Below are 19,182 nucleotides of genomic sequence, written 5' to 3'. Positions count from 1 at the left end.
AAAGGAAAGGCAAACAGAACATGAAATAAACTACACAATACCAGGAACCCCAACAAAACCAACAAATTAAAGTCCAAAACCCCTCAACTTTATATATATATATGTATATATATATGTATTTTTTTTTCTTAAAAAGGGAAAACAACTGTTCAAAACCAACTGGGCAGTATGGTGGGGGTGGGGAGCAGTCCTACAGAAGGGGGCCGAGAACTTCCCCCCAGGAACAAAGAACAAACACAATACAAAGAAAATAACCACCAATGCTCCCGCATGGCTCAGGAGCCTCTAGAGAACAGATTGTCCCATCCTCAAACTGGCTTTTTTTTTTCCTTTTTTTTTTTAATCTTTTTTTTTCCATTTTCTTTTTTGTTGTTGTTGTTTTAGCACCTGTACAATAAAACTGTACCATCTCCAACCAGAGCCGGCCACGGCGAGGCCCTCCTGCCTTTGGATGGTACATACTCTACAAGGATTGTTCGGAAAAATAGCAATTGGTAGAAAAATAAGAAGAGTGGGAGGGACAATGCCACAGAGGGGGCGGGGACAGGGAAGCAACCCAAGCTCCTCTCTCTCTCACTCGACAAACCCAGCGCTGGAGGCCCAGAGGCCAGGGGGAGGCCAGGTGGGGATACCACTCAGCCCCAGGCCCCCACGCAGGGGTGGAGCAAGGGCTGGAGACCACGTTCCTGCCCTTGCCTAGGAAACAGCTGACGCCTGGATTTCACATCTGGCAGTGAGTCCCAGAACCCTCTGCAGATTCCCAAGGAGAATGAGGGGCTGAGGGAGGAGGAGGGAGGAGAGGAAGGAAAGGGGTGCTGTGAGTCTCAGAAGGGGCAGGGATGGGGGTGGCTGAGGGCTGGGAGGTGAGAGGCTCAGTATCTTGAGACAGGGAGGCCAGAACGGGGTGGGAGAGTGGAGGCAGGAACAAACTCGTATTGTGCACTCTGAGGGGGGCAGTGAAGAAGGCGTGAGGAGGGGGGGCACCCTCACCCCTCAGATCCCTTCTCCACGCTCCTTTATTAGAGTAACTTATTAACCCCTCACCTCACAATCCTCCCCTCCCTGTCAACACTAATCTCAAGATAGCGGGGCTGCTGCAAAGGGCGGGAAGGGGTGGGTGGGGGAGCACCAAAGCCTCAGGATTTACCCCCAAGCCCCCAGCCCTGGGCCAGCAGCAGCCAGCTTCGTTAGTCACAAGTCCATGTTCCCCCACTCCATTCCACCTCACCCCCTCCCCAGTGGGGGAAAAAAACACCTGGGAATAGCTTTGTCAGAGCTCATCAACAAAGAAAAAGAAAAGGAGGTACAGAAAGTCCCTCAATACAACAAGTTGTCTCAAATCGTCACAGTGATACAGACTTATCAGAAACCAATGAAACAATACAAATTAAATACTAATAAAATAAATACTACAGAAGACAGAAGAAAGCAGGGGAATGGAGTTGCGGGGCGCTCAGAGATCTGGGATTTTCTCATTTCTCCTCGGGACAGGCCAAGGCCATCCAGGGCCCAGGTTTGGTCTTGGTCATAAACAAGGAGGCCAGTCCAAGGGACCCCAGCGCCACCTCCCACCACCCCCAGGACCTCTTGTCCTCAGACATGGAGTTCAACTTTCCACCCCCATCACCAACCACGATAACAATGACGACGACAGGGAGATGAGAACTAATTGTAACCAAAAAAACAAAAACAGTCCAGTCGCTAATGCTGGCATTGATAAGGCGGCTTCTTGTTGGTCCGTATTATTGCCTCATTCTGCAGTCTGGTGCTCGGTGGGGGAAAGACAAGGAGGTGGGGGAAGGGCGAACTCGGAAGGAAAAAGAAGAGGAGGGGCTGTTTTCCCGGTCAACTGTTGCAAGACTGGAATTCCACCTCGGACCCTAGGAGCCGAAGTAGGTCTGGCTCGTACCGCACCAGCTCCACAGTCTCAGAGGAGCCTGGGGGGGATCTGTCGTCCAAGCCTCCAGGCCTCTCGGCAGGGGTCAGCAGCTGACTGGAGGCCACCTGCCTGTAGAACTCGGCCTTGGGCATGGTGGTGATTTCAAAGTGCGGGAACCGGGCCTGAAAGATCCTCGAGGAAAGCTTCAGCCTCTTCAAGACATCGGAAAAGAGGAACCAGTTGCAGGGCCTGCAAAGGCAAGGATGGGAGTTATTGAAGGAGGCTGGAGGAAGCGGTGGGGGCACCGACCCAGAACACTCTGCAAAGCCCACAAAGGCTGCGCGACCACCAATGTCTCCCATTATAACTCACTGCCAGTCTGGCTCCCCCGTCCCCTGCTAAACCACAGGCTCCTTGGGTATAGCTGAGGCAAATGTCTTCTCCTGTCCTCTGCAATGCCTGGCCCGGCTTTCAGCTAAATGGTGAGCACGCAATCAGTGACCACCTCTTCCAAAATAACACAAACAGGAGGCAAAGGGGCATTCTAGAACCTAAAACTCTTAGCAGGCTTCTTGGGGACTTTGCCTGCGTCCCTGTGACCTGGCATTTGCCATCTGCTGGGACCAGTCTTTCCCCCGACTACCGCCCCTGCCAACCCTGGCTGGCTTCCCTTCTACTGTTCTTACTCTTGCTTCCCCGGCCTCCTTGCTCTCCAAGATCTTCCCCAGCAGAGGGGGAGCCGTGGAGAAAGGCCTAAACTGCGGGTAATCCAAAAGGCATTTCTCTTTGGCTCTGGAATGCATTAGACAAGTTTTTTCTCCAGCAGCAGCACCATCGTTTCTGCAGGGCCAGAGCTCACATTACAGAGAGCGGAGTCTGACTTTGCTGAGCACACCCGACTGGGTGGCAGCCTGAGGACAGCTGGGAGGGGTGCTGGAGAGGCCGATCCCGGGCCAAACGCTTACATTGACTAATGCGGGAAGAAACGCTGCCTCCCCACATTAGTGGTCCCAGTTCACAGGGTTTTCCCTCCTCACTATTCCACTACCCCAGCTCCAGCCTTTGCCACTTCTGGCCTGGGCTCTGTCTTGTCAGCCTCCTAACCGGTTGCCCTTTGCCAAGAGTCACTCTTCTGCACCCCCACCCACCCTCATTGGATCTTCTGTTACCATTACAGTTTTCTTTTCTTTTTTTTCTTTTTCCAAGACGGAGTCTCTAGGCTGGAGTGCAGTGGCACAATCTCGGCCCACTGCAACCTCCACCTCCCAGGTTCAAGCAATTCTTCTGTCTCAGCCTCCTGAGTAGCTGGGATTACAGGCGCCCACGACCACGCCTGGCTAATTTTTGTATTTTAGTAGAGACGGGGTTTCACCATGTTGGCCAGGTTGGTCTCAAACTCCTGACGTCAAGTGATCCACCCGCCTCAGCCTCCCAAAGCGCTGGGATTACAGGCGTGAGCCACCATGCCCGGCCACTAGCATGATATTATATAAGACCTTCTAACCTCTTCAGCCCAATGTCCACCCAATCTCTCTCTTTCTCTCTCTCTCTCTCTCACACACACACACCCCACATTGTATCCCCCACCCTACCAAGCACCAGCCACATGATAAAGGACTCCCCCTACTTTCTGAACTTGTATGTTTCAGTGCCTTGCTCTCCATCCTTCTCTCCTTCCAGGCCCAGCTCAGGTAGATACTGTATCACCTGTGAAACCTTCCCCCGGTGTAACTCATTGTTCCTCCATCTCCCATGGTCTCGTGGCATTTGATTCACGTCCCTATTGTAATACTACTAACAAAGCCCATTTCTGAAAGGGTTGCAAAAGAACCTTAAACTGTGGTTCACTCTGCAGCATAGCAATGGGGGCTCAGGGTGGACTGGAACTTTTTTCATTAGACACCCTTCTGAAACTGTTGGAGTTTTTTATAATCAATCTGCTTAGGACACTTTGTCTTTTATTAGCGTTAATTATATACTTGTCTGTCTACTGCACTAGACGGTGGATTCTTTGAAGGTCCCCAGGGTTTGACCTGGTGCAGCTGTTTAAGACATGTTTATAGAATCAAATGTTCTGTTCCAGCGCCTTAAACATCTAACCAGACCCACGATCCTTATCCCTAAAATGGAACATTTCTCCCAAATGACAGCAAGTTCTTATCTCACATGATTAGGAAATGGAGTGCTCTGGGTTAAGAAAAGGGGACTACAGATATCATACACTTGGACCATCACTTCCAAAGAATGGAAAAAAGCCCTGAGAACATTCACACTAGTGATGAGAACTCAGTCTTGCTTTGGTGATTCAGAAGGCCCTTCTGCACCCCACAGGGCCTCAGAGGCATCACTCTACGCTAGCACCCCCACCCCCAACTTCTTGAAGAACAGACATTTTCACAGTGTGCTGCAGCTGTGGGGAAAGGCAGCTCTAGAGCGAGCGCTAGAGGATGTCACGTCAGGAAAACCAGCTTTGCTGGTACTGGGCTCTGGGCTAACTGCGTGCCTGCCACTCAGCTCGCTGAGGGGCACGCAGCCCTCCGTGGCCCGTGTTCTGTCCGCACCTAATGCAGACTACCCTGGTCCTTTTACTGTCTGAAGCCCAAGATCCTGTTTCAGAGAGGGAGGTGCTGAATACATCGGAGGAATTAATTAACCGTGCAATACTATATCCCAGAGGCCCCGCCCTGCCCTCAGGGATCAGCTTATGCCCAGAAGAATAAGGACCAAAAGCCCCTGAAACTTGATCCCTACTAGTGCCATCATATATGCTATTTTTATTCTGATCAGGCCATGCGTGTGGGGTGGTGGGGGGGAGGGCAGGGGATGCAAAGAAACTGTGGTCTAATGGTTAGAGCCCTAAACAGAGGCTCTCACTTAAAGACCTCCTCATCCATCGTCTACCTAGCTCCCTATCCTGTGCACATCATGCTGGTTCACTGACTTATTTTTTTATTTTATTTTGAGATGGAGTCTCACTCTGTTGCCCAGGCTAGAGTGTAGCGGGCAATATCAGCTCACCGCAACCTCCGCCTCACAGGTTCAGGCGATTCTCCTGCCTCAGCTTCCCACGTAACTGGGATTACAGGCACCCGCCACCATGCCCGGCTAATTTCTGTATGTTTAGTAGAGATGAGGTTTCACCATGTTGGCCAGGCTGGTCTGGAACTCCTGGCCTCAAGCCATCCACCCGCCTCGGCCTCCCAAAGTGCTGAAATTACAACTGCTGCAACCAGCCACTGGTATAACATAGAGTTGACATTTTAAAAATAGGTATCAAAGAAAAATTATCTTTACAATTGTTCGGAAAAGTATTTGAAATACATGAAGACACCAATCAGAGGGAAAAAATCATGGAGGCTAAGAACAAAAGGGCGGTTCAGCCCGCATTCTCCTTCTCTCAACCAGCACTTCCACACGCTGACGTGTGGGGAAACCCAACAAGAGCCATGGCCCTGCCAGCCGTCGAACTCCCTTCAGAACCATCAAATAAATATTAAATTGGGTTCAATCTAATGTTATGTGTCAGGTATATTCTATATTCTAGTCTCCTTAAATAAATGGGTGATCCCCAATATAATATGCACAGTCATTTAGGCTGACAATGTTGGCAGCACCACGCTACTAACATTACGGCACTGAGAAACTAGGCTGTGGATTACTGAAGGACCCTAGTGGCCCCATGGCTATGGCAACCATATGTCCTGGCTTTTCCAGCAATCTCAATTTCAAATGTTCTATCTGTTTACCCCCAGAAACTACAAAAATGTTCCAGAGATTCTAGCAGTTCATAGGCCCAACTATCTCTCAGATTATCTTTTATACCCAGTAATAGTGCAAAAAAAGCCTTCTGAGAGAGAATCTAGATTTAAGGTTCAGGAAATGCAGATAGTCAATGTCCATGGAGCCTGCAGCCTCTAGTTTGAACATGACTACTCTGGGCTAAAAGGGCAGGCTAGCCTTTGTCATGTGTGATGGCACTTGTTGCCAGGTCTTCACTTCCTCGTGGAGAACTCCACCTTCCCACTGAGTGCCAAGATCCTGACACTCCGTTGCCGTGGATCTCTCGGACACTTACCCGCGGGACACTGACACTTGGAGGTTGTAGCAAGGGAGAAGAGGCTTGTCTGAGAGTTCAAACATGAAATCATCCTCCTCCATCGGATCGTCTCCTTCTTGATCTGAGCTCCCAGGAGGATTATGTAGGAGGTCACAGGCAAACCCGTCTTTTTCCTCTGTAAGGGGAGCATATAGGGGATTAGGACTCAGATACATGTACAAAACCGAAGAAAAGAAATGCGCCAAGCAGATAAAGGGGCATGGGGGGGGTGGTGGTTGGGAGGTAAATGACAAGGCCACAGGCCCCTAGTCAGGGATGAGGTTTGCCGGTTCCATCGCTCACATCCTTCAGAGGGCACATGAAAGTTCTAGTACTGAAAGAAATCATTGTGTGGCCAGAGATTTATTATATTACTCCCCCCCTCCAACTGGCAAAAGCAAGGTGACGTCAAGGATGAGCTGCTCAGCTGTTGGGAGATGGAAGCCTGAAGATACTATCAGCAGACAAGGGCAAGGTAAAAACACCTGTCCTTCTCTAGCTGCAGCTTTCCCAAGCCACCTCACTGCCTGCAGGGCTCCCACGAAGCCCAGAGGGGGCTCAGCGGGTTCCTTTCCCCAGCCCACATTCTGGGTGTGGCCGGTTGCATTCCATCCTGACTTTCTCCCCTCCAGCTTCCCCCAAGAGTAGGAGTGGGTGTTTCCTTTCATCTTCAGCCCCTAGCCCAAAGGGCGAATGCTAGATGACCACCATGAATAAAGGCCTGCTGGTCTTCCAGGTGAGGAAAGCTGCGGCCAGAAGGCTAAGGGCTCCGAAGACAGTAGCTATTTCAAAAACTGCGTGTGCATCGTGGGGGCAGGGTAGGGAGGGAATGGTAGGTCTCAGGTGAGGGGTGGGGTCCCTCTTGAGTGTGAGCAATACTGGAATAAGTGATAGTGCTCATAGGGGCTTCTGGCAGGGTTAAGACAAAGCCAGGGAGAAGAAAGGGACCTCGGAAGAAAGAGAATTTTTTAAATGCCCAGGGTGGGGAGTGGTAGAGGGCTAGTGAGGGACGGCTGTGTCCAAACCAGTGCTGCATTTCCTAGTTTAGACAAATGACTTCTGAGTCTGCAGGGAAGGATGCGTTCGGGTTCAGGTTCAGTCTGAAAGGGTCTGTAAGCCACTAAAAGGTGAAGAAGGGATACCACCACAGGGCTACTCCTGTCCTTGAGAAGAGGGGTGGGAAGAATCCCACTTAAAACTTACCCAACACAGAACTGCTGTAAAAATCCCAGGATACACCAGGATCACCCTCTGCCCGGCCCTGAAGATCCGAGAGGTGATCTGATGAAAGAAGGGCAGGCAGTGAGACAAGGAAGTTAGGCTGGGGAAGGAATGTCCAAGTGCAGTCCACGCATACGGGGCTAAGGGAACGGGAGAAGGGAAGGAAGGACCACAAGAGAGGCCAGGAGTGACCAGAGAGACACACACTTCCTGTTCTCAGTCAGAGACTGTCAACAAGGGGACAGGAGACCAATCTAACCCACTGACTGCCTGGTGTTTGACCCAGTGCTTTAAAAGAAAAAAAAAATCCCAATTTGCTTCCAACATTTTAATTTTTTTTTTTTTAAGAGTCAGGGTCTTGCTCTGCCACCCAGACTGGAGTGCAGTGGCATGATCATAGCTCACGGCACCTTGAACTCCTGCGCTCAAGTGATCCTCCCACCTCAGCCTCCCGAGTAACTGAGATTGCAGGTGTGTACCACCACACCTGGCTAATACTTTTTTTTTCATTTTTGTAAAGGATGGGGTTTCACCATGTTGCCCAGGCTGATCACAAACCCCTGAGCTCAAGCGATCCTCCCACCTCGGCCTCCCAAAGTGCTGGGATTACAGGCATAAGCCACCCTGCCTGGCCCCACTTCCAACATTTTTAAATTGGGCAATTTCACTTAAAAATCCAGATTTCCCAATATTTCTGTGAAAAAAAAAAATCTGATCTGGCAACATTGTGTCCAAATTCCTGCATGTCAACAGCTGGCTGGAGGGAACAGCGACACATGCGGGCTGGGCTCCAATTCGCCACTCCCCACCCAGCCTGCTTCTCCCTTTTAAGCCTGAAGGCATTTAGGTTTGGGACTTCCACTTTACATGGTGTAGAGCTTTAACCCTGCAAGCAGAATCTTAGACCTATCCCAGGATTTTAATTCCCTGCTGGTCACAATGTTCATTTATCGAATCATAATCTTTCCAATTTATAGTAATATAAATAAGCATAAGTCCTTCTGGTTCATTTTTGAAGAACATGGGGAAATGGCCAGGTTTATCCTCATAAAATCCTTTTGCTTCCATTCCTAGGTATATATCCCAAAGAACTGAAAACAGGTGTTCAAACAAAAACTTACACATGAGGCCGGGTACAGTGGAGCACGCCTGTAATCCCAACACCTTGGGAGGCCGAGGCGGGTGGATCACCTGAGGTCAGGAGGTTGAGACCAGCCATGGCCAACATGGCGAAATCCAGTCTCTACTAAAAATATAAAAATTAGCCAGGCATGGTGGCACACGCCTGTAGTCCCAGCTACTCAGGAGGCTGAGGCAGGAGAATCCCTTGAACCTGGGAGGCGGAGGTTGCAGTGAGCCAAGACAATGCCATTGTACTCCAGCCTGGGCGACAGAGCAAGACTCTGTCTCAAAACAAACAAACAAACTTATACATGAATGTTCACAGCAACTCCATTCACAAAAGCCAAAAGGTGGAAACAATCCAAATGCCCACCAACTGATGAAATTTGTGATGGAAATATGCAATGGTTCAGCTGCTGTGGAAAAGTCTGGTCGTTCCTCAAAAGGTAAAACACAGCATTACCATATGACCTAGCAATTCCACTCCTGCTATATACCCAAAAGAACTAAAAACAGGTTGTCAGACAAGTACCTGTCTGTGTGCACGTTCATAGCAGTTCTATTCATGGCAGCCAAAAGGTGGACATAGCCCAAACATCCATCAATGGATGAATGGATAAACAGACAAAAATGTGGTATATCCATACAGTGGAATATTATTCAGCCTTTAAGAGGAGATTCTGACACATGCTACCCACATGGATGCTACGTGACAGAAGCCAGACACCAAAGGTCCCATATTGTATGATTCCATTGAGATGAAATGTCCAGAAGAGGCAAACCCACAGAGACAGAAAGCAGACTGGTGGTTGCCAGGGCCTGGGGGAGAGTGGGAGGGGATGCTTAATGGGGACAGGATTTTCCTTTAAAATTATGACAAAGTTTCAAAACTAGATAGTGGTGGTAGTTGCACAACATTGTGAATGTACTTACTGTCACTTAATTGTACACTTTAAAATGGTTAAAATAGTAAACTTTGGGTTCTATGTATTTGACCACAATAAAAGTTTTAATAATCTTTTATTTACTTGCTCTACAGATAAGACAAGACAAATGAGGAGGCTAAGGCCACCCCTTAGCCTCATTTCCTAGCTAGGCACTATCTAGTGGAATTGTTTCACCTCTTATTCCTACCTGGACAAAAAGTAGGTCCATTGGCTTTCACAACAAATCCAACTGTACCATCTAAAGGCACATGGCTCAGCCAATATGCCACCCTGTACAACTGGCAAGCTTAGTTGTGTATGATTGCCACCAGCCCTCAGGTGACACCTGGGCAACCGGACAGGAGACAGTCCAAAGGGCACAGGTGAGGTGAGGGTGCCCCCAAAAAGCAAATCCCAGGAGGAAGTTGGCAGCCAACTTAAAGGAGCAGAGCTAGTTTCCCCCAGTGGGAAGCACCACCATGACCCAATATCCCTTTGGGATCATCCTATCAACAAGAACACCTATCAGCATTGTGAGCTACTGAAATGACTCATTTCTTTAGCAACCTTCCAGGTGATGCAGGGTTTCCCCCAGTAGGAAAAGGCAGCCAGAGAGAAGCTTTCAGAGTCATGGCTGAGCAACCAGAGTGGGAAACCTCTAGTCATGCACATTAGATCTTCTGTGCACTCCCTGAAAAACAACTGCAGTCCCACTGTCGGCTCAGGTGCTCCTCTGTACCCCATGTCACTTGAGGGTTGGAAGTAGTTTCTTCCAGAAACATTTGTCAGTTAGGTGGGTGTGTCTTCTGTGCCTAGCCCTGTGTTAGGTGTCATGGGAGATTATGGAGTGAGAGCATAAGTTCTAAAAAGACAGGGACCATTCCTGTCCTGTTCACCATTGTCTCTGCCATACCTAAGCCCAGTGCCTGGCACATAGTAAGAGCTTAATAAATATATGGAGAGGAAAGGAGGGAGGAATTCCTACAAGGTGAGACTAGAAAGTGCTTGCTTAACCAACATGCTGAAACACATGCATTCAAATGACTGCTGTCCCCCTCCCCCACAAGAGGTCACACAAGGATTCCATCAGAGCAGCCCTAGCTCACCACATTCCTGGGGCTCCTCTCTGGGAACTTCCTTCAAAGCCTCCGGCACATTCCTCTAATTCTCTTCACTGACTACCAATCTTTGTCATTTGCAGGTGAATTTGCCTTTTTGAGACAGCCAAAAGTTAACTGGCGTGAGCAAAGATGCTAAAGCTCAAACAGGCCCATGAGTGGCACACAGGAGGAGCGCCAAGATTTGGTCAATGGTGTGGCTTCCATTACCATTTCCCACGGATGTTCACATACAGTCCAGATGAAGAGGGACCTTCCTTTCCCTTGATTCCCCCCACCCCAGCCACGCTTCCAGCCCTTTTCTCTTATCCCTTCCTTGAAAAAGTACCCTAAGTCCAGCAATTCCACTCCTAGGTATATGCCCCAAAGAACTGAAAATGGATACTCAAACAAGTATTTGTACATGCGTGCTCACAGCTGCCCCATTCAGAACAGCCAAAAGGGGAACACAGCCCAAATGTCCATCAATGGCGTATATATCCACATAAGAGAATATTAGTTAGCCATAAAAAGGAATGAAGAACTGAAACCTGCTAACACATGGCTAGACCTTGAAAACAGTATTCTACATGAAAGAAGCCAGACGCAAAAGGCCCCATGCTGTATGATTCCATTGATATGAAGTGTCTAGAATAGGGAAATCCATAGAGACAGAAAGATTAGTGGTTGGGCGGGGGGCAGGGAGGAAGGGGGAATGGGGAGCAGCTGTTTAATGGGTGTGGGGTTTTATTTTGGGGTGATGAAAATGTTTGGGAGGCTGGGCGTGGTGGCTCACACCTGTAATCCCAGCACTTTGGGAGGCCAAGGCAGGCGGATCACAAGGTCAGGAGATCGAGAACATCCTGGCTAACACGGTGAAACCCCATCTCTACTAAAAATACAAAAAATTAGCTGGGTGTGGTGGTGGGCACCTGTAGTCCCAGCTACTTGGGAGGCTGAGGAGGCTGAGGCAGGAGAATGGTGTGAACCCGGGAGGTGGAGGCTGCAGTGAGCCGAGATCGCACCACTGCAGTCCACTCTGGGTGACAGAGCAAGGCTCCATCTCAAAAAAAAAAAAAAAAAAAAAAAAAAAAAAAAAAATTAGCTGGGTGTGGTGGTGCATGTCTGTAATCCCAGCTACTCAGGAGGCTGAGGCACGAGAATCACTTAAACCTGGGAGGTGGAGGCGGAGGCGTCAGTGAGCCAAGATCGTGCCACTGCACCACTCCAGCCTGGGTGACAGAGTGAGACTCTGTCTCAAAAAGAAAAAAAAAAAAAGAAAATGTTTTGGAACTAGATAGAGGTGGTTGCACAAGATAGTGAATATACTAAATGTCACTGAATTGTTTGCTTTGTTTTTATTTTTTTGAGACAGGGTCTTGCTCTGTCACCTAGGCTGGAGTGCAGTGGCATGAACACGACTCGCTGAACCTCAACCTCCTGGGCTCAAGCGATCCTCTTGCCTCAGCCTCCTAAGTAGTGGGGACCACAGGTATGTGCCAACATACCCAGCTAATTTTTGTTATTGTTGTTGTTGTAAAGATGAGGAATCACTTTGTTGCCCATGATGGTCTTGAACTCCTGGGTTCAAGTGATCCACCTGCCTCGGCCTCCCAAAGTGCTGGGATTATAGGTGTGAGCCAATGTGGCCAGCCTAATTATTTCTTTTTAAATTGTTAATTTCATGTTGCATGAATTTCATCTCGATAAATTCTTTTTTAAAAAAGCACCCACAGAAGCTCAGTGCAATGGCTCACACTTGTAATCCTAGTGCTTTGGGAGGCTAGGGCAGGCAGATCACCTGAGCTCAGGAGTTCAAGACCAGCCTGGGTAACATGGTGAAACCCAGTCTCTACAAAAAATGCAATAATTATTTTGGTGTGGTAATGTGTGCCTATAATCCCAGCTACTTGGGAGGCTGAGGCGGGAGGATTGCTTGAACCCAGGAGGTCGAGGCTTCAGTGAGCCCAGATTGCGCCATTGCACTTCAGCCTAGGTAACAAAGTGAGACCTTGTCTATAAATAAATAAGTAAATAAATAAAAATAAAAAGCACCCTCAGGCCTCATGGTAAGAATAGAGCCTCTCACCTCAATTCAAGAGGCTACCCCAGCAGTTTGTCTATTCCTCAGGGTCTGATCACACCCCTCCCCATCTCCTCTAACTCACCAGCTGAGGGACATGAAAGGTGAGAAAAACAAAAAACAAGTGGTCTTCAACATGGGGTCATATGGCAGAGGTCTCTAGCAGGAAAAACAATAACCTGTGATTCAGTGACCTCAAGCGGTAAACTGCTAACCCTTTCACAGGTGGAAGGCAGAGTGTCCTGATACTTCCTCTGATGTCCCGAACCAAACCGCATCAACTCTGGGTAAGCCCTACATTCTTTCCAACAGACAAGGAAAAACAAGTCAGTTTTCCTTCAGCCAGCTTGGATATTGCTCTCTTCTTCAAAGGGACAAAGGTAAATCAGTCACATACCTGCCTGTAATTTGGCTGAAGGGGGAGGCCTTCCAGAGGCCTCAGGGAGTTTGGATGGCTTGGCGCTCCAAGCCCAAGCATGAGGTAGAAAGGGTTCACCGTCTGGCCTCCTGTACCCAGGACAGCACCTGAAATCTAATAGGTGCTCACTAAATGAACGGATGAACGAATGAATAAAGGAGCACCACTCCATCCTTCATGATCTCAGGAGAAATGGGCCTCACCTTAAGCCAACCCAATATAAGAAAATCTACATTTACAACCCAGATGAATTATCTATCTTCTGCTTTACAAAAGGACTCACTTCAGGATACCGGAAAATAGTGACATTTCTTTATACTTAGAAAAGGATTTACTGCTGGGCGCGGTGGCTCACGCCTATAATCCCAGCACTTTGGGAGGCCGAGGCAGGCGGATCACCTGAGGTCAGGAGTTAGAGACCAGCCTGACCAACACTGTGAAACCCCATCTCTACTGAAAAAACAAAATTAGCCATGCATGGTGGTGGGCGTTTATAATCCCAGCTACTTGGGAGGCTGAGGCAGGAGAATCGCTTGAACCCAGGAGGCAGAGGTTGCAGTGAGCCGAGATCGTGCCATTGCACTCCAGCCTGGGCAACAAGATCGAGACTCTATCTAAGAAAAAAAAAAAATTAAAGAAAAAGAGAAAAGGATTTGATTCCCCCGACAACTTTCCACAACAGGGGACTTTGCACACAGCCAGGGAAGTGCTACATGAGGCATAACCCTGACGCTAATGCTCACCTTTTCCTCCCGCCAAAAATGGAGCCCTGTGCACCCTAAAGGGATTCTCCTTCATTTTCTGCCCAATTGGACTCCACTAGGGGAGGATGAAGACAATTAATCAACAGAGGGTCTAGTCAAGCAAATGCTTGGGGACAAAAAGCCAAAAGCATTTTAAATACCTCAGCCAGACAGCAAAGTAAAAAAAATTAAAATCAGGCTGGGCGCGGTGGCTCACGCCTGTAATCCCAGCACTTTGGGAGGCTGAGGCGGGTAGATCACGAGAGTCAAGAGATCAAGACCATCCTGGCCAACATGGTGAACCCTGTCTCTACTAAAAATACAACACATTAGCTGGGCATGGTGGCGGGCGCCTGTAGTCGCAGCTAGTTGGGAGGCTGAGGCAGGAGAATCACTTGAACCTGGGAAGCGGAGGTTGTGGTGAGCCGAGATTGCGCCATTGCACTCCAGCCTGGCGACAGAGCGAGACTCCGTCTCAAAAATAAATAAATAAATCAGAAGTCCATGTAAATGTATCTAGGTGTAGGGGCTGAGGAGGTAGAGCAGTGGAGGGAAAAGCTTCCCCAGCCTCCAGTCTCCACGCTCGGGTGCTCCCTACAGCCACCCTACCAACCTACCCAGTGGTTCCTGGAGATTTGGCAGGGAGGCACACAGGCATGAAAAATGAGAGCCAAACACTCAGTTCAAGGCATCCAAACAGCCCCTGAGGTTGGCTGCACAACATTAGGAATGTACTAAATGGGCCAGGAGCGGTAGCTCATGCCTGTAATCCCAGCACTTTGGGAGGCCAAGGGAGGCAGATCACTTGAGGTCAGGAGTTGGAGATCAGCCTGGCCAACACAGTGAAACCTACCTCTATTAAAAATATAAAATTAGCCAGGCACAGTGGTGCACACCTATAGTCGTAGCTACTCGGGAAGCTGAGGCAGGAGAATCACTTAAACCTGGGAGGCAGAGGTTGCAGTGAGCTGAGATCATGCCACTGCATTCCAGCCTGGGTAACAGTGAGATTTGTCTCAGGAAAAAAAAAAAAGAGAGAGAGAGAATGTACTAAATCCCACTGAATTGTTCACTTTATTTTTTTTAATTAATTAATTTATTTTTTGAGATGGAGTCTCGCTCTGTCGCCCAGGCTGGAGTGCAGTGGTGTGATCTCAGCTCACTGCAAACTCCACCTCCTGGGTTCAAACAATTCTCCTGCCTCAGCCTCCCGAGTAGCTGGGATTACAGGCATGCACCATCACAGTCCAGCTAACTTTTGTATTTTTAATAGAGATGGGGTTTCACCATGTTGGTCAGGCTGGTCTCCAATTCCTGACCTCAAGTGATCCACCCGCCTTGGCCTCCCAGAGTGCTGGGATTGCAGGGGTGAGCCACCACACCTGGCCTGAATTGTTCACTTTAAAATGATTATGTTAGGTAAATTTTACCTCAATTTTTAAAAAAGTCCCTGAGTATTGTCCTCTCACACACCCTACAAACAGCCTTTGGGCCTAAGTGCCCCCTACTTCTTGAGAGCCTGCTGACTCCTGCCAGTGCCTGCCTTCCTGGGGTGGTAGGCCAAGGTCCCAGGCTGCCTTTGCATGGAAAAGAGCTGGTGCACTTTATAGCAACCCATTGGCTCCTGACTCCCATTATTAAGCCAGCTCCATGCCCATAAATTGAGCAACAAGTCTAAATGAAGACTGGGCATGGTGGCTCACACTTGTAATCCCAGCACTTTGGGAGGCCAAGGCGGGAAGATAGCTTGAGCCCAGGAGTTCCAGACCAGCCTGGGCAACATAGCAAACCCCGTATCTCAACAAAAAGATAAAATACAAAATTAGCTGGGACCGGTGGCACACACCTGTGGTCCTAGCTACTTGGGAGGCTGAGGCAGGAGGATTGCTTGAGCCCAGGAGTTTGAAACTGCACTGAGCTATGATTGTACCACTGCACTCCAGCCTGGGTGACAGAGCGAGACACTGTCTCTAGTAATTTTTAACAAATCTAAATAAAGGTGCTCAGCCAGGACAAGTTAGGAAGTGGTGGAGTCTCTAGCCTGGGCAACACAGCAAGACTCTGTCTCAAATATACATAGACACATATAGGTACATACACACACACACCACACATATGTGAAGTACTAGAGTTAAGAAAAGTCTTCTCTGGGGCCGGGCGTGGTGGCTCACGCCTGTAATCCCAGCACTTCGGGAGGCCAAGGCGGGCGGATCACGAGGTCAGGAGATGGAGAGCATCCTGGCTAACATGGTGAAACCCTGTCTCTACTAAAAATACACAAAAATTAGCCGAGCATGGTGGCGGGTGCCTGTAATCCCAGCTACTCGGGAGGCTGAGGAATGAGAATCGCTTGAACCCGGGAGGCGGAGGTTGCAGTGAGCCAAGATCGCACCAAAAACAAAACCAAACCAAAAGATAGCTAGTAGTTGGGATGAGGAGACAAAAAGATAAGAGAAACGTGTTTATTTCTCTCCTCTCTGTCTCTCTCTCTCTTTTTTTTTTTTTTTTTTTTTTTTTGAGACACTGTCTCACTCTGTTGCCCAGGCTGGAGTGCAGTCACCATACCTGGATAATTTTTTAATTTTTTTGTAGAGACAAGGTCTCCGTATGTTGCCCAGGCTGGTCTCAAACTCCTGGCCTGAAGCAATTCTCCTACCTGAGCCTCCCAAAGTGCTGGGATCACAGGCATAAGCCACTGCGCCTGGCCTATTTCCCGTTTAACTACTTAAAATGGTTTCCACATTTCTACTCCTTTGGGGTTTTGGAGAAGGGATTGGGGAAGCAAAGAGTTCATCTGCTTACTAAGGTGGTCACAGTGTTATTTAGATCTAGGAGCCCCTGAGACCCTCCGGACAGCAGTTTCTAGCCTAAGGAGGCCTCGGGACTAGACCGGTTTCTCAAAGACAGAACTGCGTGTGGTGCCTTTGTCATATCAAGATGCTCTGGATGCTTGTTGGTCTCAGATTTTCCTGGGAATCCAGTGGAGTACAGATAACACGTGTACGTGTCTAAGAGAGAGTGCATGTGTGCATAGTATGTGGGAGGGAGCTACAAACGGTGGCTTGCCCCGAGCCCTGCACCCCTAGGGATGGTTCAGCTAAGGGGAACAACAGTCACCACTGGCCCAGGACAAATGACTGAATGAACATTCCAAGGCTGCTCTGCCCCTCAAGGACAGGGGCTTGGGAACCCAGAGCTGGAGGGAGGGAAAACAGAAAAGGCAGCCATCCTGCCCCCAGCCTGGGAGAGGCTAGTCAGGCTGTACAGGCCTGAGGCCTGTGCTCCAAGGTTTAGTCAGCTCAACTGAGACCTGGATGGAGGCTGGCTGAGCAGGAGTCAAGATCTCCCGTGACAGCCTCCCATTACCCCCCCCACCCCCTAACTAGTCCTCCCCTTCCATAAGAGCCTTTAGTTAGGTCCTCTTTGTTTCTTCCTCCATCATCAGCTACTTAGTTAACCTTTGTTGGATAAACAAATGAGCCCCTGGTTGGGAGCCTGGAACCATATATCTGGAGGTATAGAGGTTCGGGGCTAACTAGGGCCAAAGCCTGGGTGAGAAGAGGGAGCAGCCTTGGGCCAATCCTTAGTCCTGTTGGCTCCTGGCCAGAGAGGGGTTCTAACCATAATACAAACACTGCAGCCTCCAAGGAGGTTCAGAGATACAACTCCCAGCTGCTCCGCCACTCAGGCAGTCTGAAGAAGTCACTGCTAGAGCAAGGGCCAAACTGTGATGTCACTAAGAGGCGGGGTTCCTTTATTCAGAGGTCAAGTCTGAGGAGATTCCTACTGAGCATGCCCAAGCTAGACTCCCCTCGTTCCCTCCTCCCCCTGCCCAACTCAGTAGAGCTATCTAACTGCAGATAAACAGCTGCTATCCACTAATGAGAAAATAAATGCATGTTGGCTTGTGGCCCTTGCCATGGGCCTCAACACCAGACACTTTCCAGAAGGGGCAGGTGAGGGAGGAAAAGGAACAGAAGGAAGGGGGACCCTGGGATGCAGAGGGAACATCACAGTTCCCACAGGCAAGGGCTGTAAAGAATGAAGCTTCGGGAAGCATCCCAGGGGTTCCACTGTGATCCACTTGATCACAAACAAGAAGAAATTGCAAACACATAAGCAAAATGCTAAATATCAGTTTGTTGCAACTGACATCCCATTCAAAGCACAGGTCAACACATTCTGCCCCCAGCTAGGTCTACTAGTGGGGCTGCCGCCCCCACACAGAGGCCCACCCTAGATCCCTAGCTACGAAATAGGTCCCTGTGGGCTCCCAGGGCCCTGAAGAGGACGCACACACTTGCAGTAAGGGGATAAGAGGAAGTGGCCTTTGGACTTTTTCAAGCAAACTGAGATTCTTGAGCTCTTTGAATGAAAGCAGGTGAAGAGGGCAGATGGCCCTCATGGGAGCGTTCAAGGTGGAAGGAGATGAAGGATGTCCTCACAAGTTCAGGAATCAGAGGCTGGCCCCAAGGACAACAGTGTCAAGTCTGGACCATGCTTACCACTGAGAAAGCGCTTCATGGTGTCACTGCTGGCCAGCTTCATGGCTGTCTGACCCGAGTAGGTAGCCAGTGTGGGATCAGCCCCATAGGACAGCAGGAGCCAGATGGTCTCCAGGTTGTCGTTGACCACCGCGTCATGAACTGGCCTGTGGAGGTGATACAGGGTGAGGATAACAGGGCCCAAGTGGGAACTGGGGTGTCTAGACTTAAGGCTACTGCATCAGGGGAAAAAACTGAGCTGACCCCCAGGTAACCTTGGTGTAATATGGTTTAAGACTTAGGACAACAGAACCACCTGTAGCCTTGCAACTCTCCACTACCATCTCCCCAACTCCTCCTCTCTCTGTACCCCCTTTTCCTCCCTCCCATTACTCTCTCTCTCTTACGTTCCCCTGACATCCTTGGACAGTTCCCATGGCACAATGTAGTTCTATTGGTAGTTGTGGAGTTCACTAGAGAATGGGTTCCTGACCTACAATAAAGTTAAGGCAGCTGCAGGGAAGCCGGGCGCGGTGGCTCACGCCTGTAATCCCAGCACTTCGGGGGGCCGAAGCAGGTGGATCACTTGAGGCCAAGAGTTGGAGACCAGCCTGGCCAACATGGTGAAGCCCCATCTCTACTAAGAATACAAAAATTAGCTGGGCGTCATGGCGGGCACCCATAGTCCCAGCTACTCGGAAGGCTGAGGCAGGAGAATTGCTTGAACCCAGGAGGCAGAGGTTGCAGCGAGCCAAGATTGTGCCACTGCATACCAGCCTGGGCGACAGAGTGAGACTCCATCCCAAAAAAAAAAAAAAAAAAAAAAAGGTGGGGGCAGCTGTAGAGGGATACTTCAGTTCAGGGAACTGAAGGCCCTGGGTGACTCCCTGAGAGCAGAGATGAGCAGAAGGGCTCCACGCGCCAGGCAGAACTCAAGCGGAGCCCCCTCCTGGATCTGCAGCTCCTGTCTCTAATTTGCCCAGGAAGCAGGCTCTCTGGTAGAACAGAGGAGAATGGGTACAATTTCTCTAAGACACAGCAGGTGTATTTTTCTTACAGTGTCTAGAGATCAAATTTTAAAAATCAAATCTGGATATTACCCTCAGGTTAACC

The 19,182-nt window shown here is 49.3% G+C and overlaps 1 protein-coding gene across 10 annotated transcripts in view; it reads right to left on the bottom strand.

The window, feature by feature from the left end:
- Positions 1-318: 318 nt before the first annotated feature.
- Positions 319-19,182, bottom strand: part of BCORL1 (BCL6 corepressor like 1) — a 76,905-nt gene continuing 58,041 nt past the window's right edge. For all 10 annotated transcript variants that reach the window (XM_002832092.6, XM_024241066.3, XM_024241062.3 and 7 more), the window contains 4 exons: positions 18,091-18,236; positions 7,179-7,256; positions 5,955-6,111; positions 319-2,128 (listed from right to left, as the gene is read on the bottom strand). In XM_002832092.6, coding sequence (XP_002832138.2) covers positions 1,846-2,128; positions 5,955-6,111; positions 7,179-7,256; positions 18,091-18,236 — 664 coding nt within the window. In that variant the 3' untranslated portion in view covers positions 319-1,845. The remainder of the gene's footprint in view (positions 2,129-5,954; positions 6,112-7,178; positions 7,257-18,090; positions 18,237-19,182) is intronic.

Source organism: Pongo abelii, chromosome X (assembly GCF_028885655.2).
Source record: "Pongo abelii isolate AG06213 chromosome X, NHGRI_mPonAbe1-v2.0_pri, whole genome shotgun sequence".
Lineage (NCBI taxonomy): Eukaryota > Metazoa > Chordata > Mammalia > Primates > Hominidae > Pongo > Pongo abelii.
This window is presented reverse-complemented; position numbering and strand designations above follow the sequence as displayed.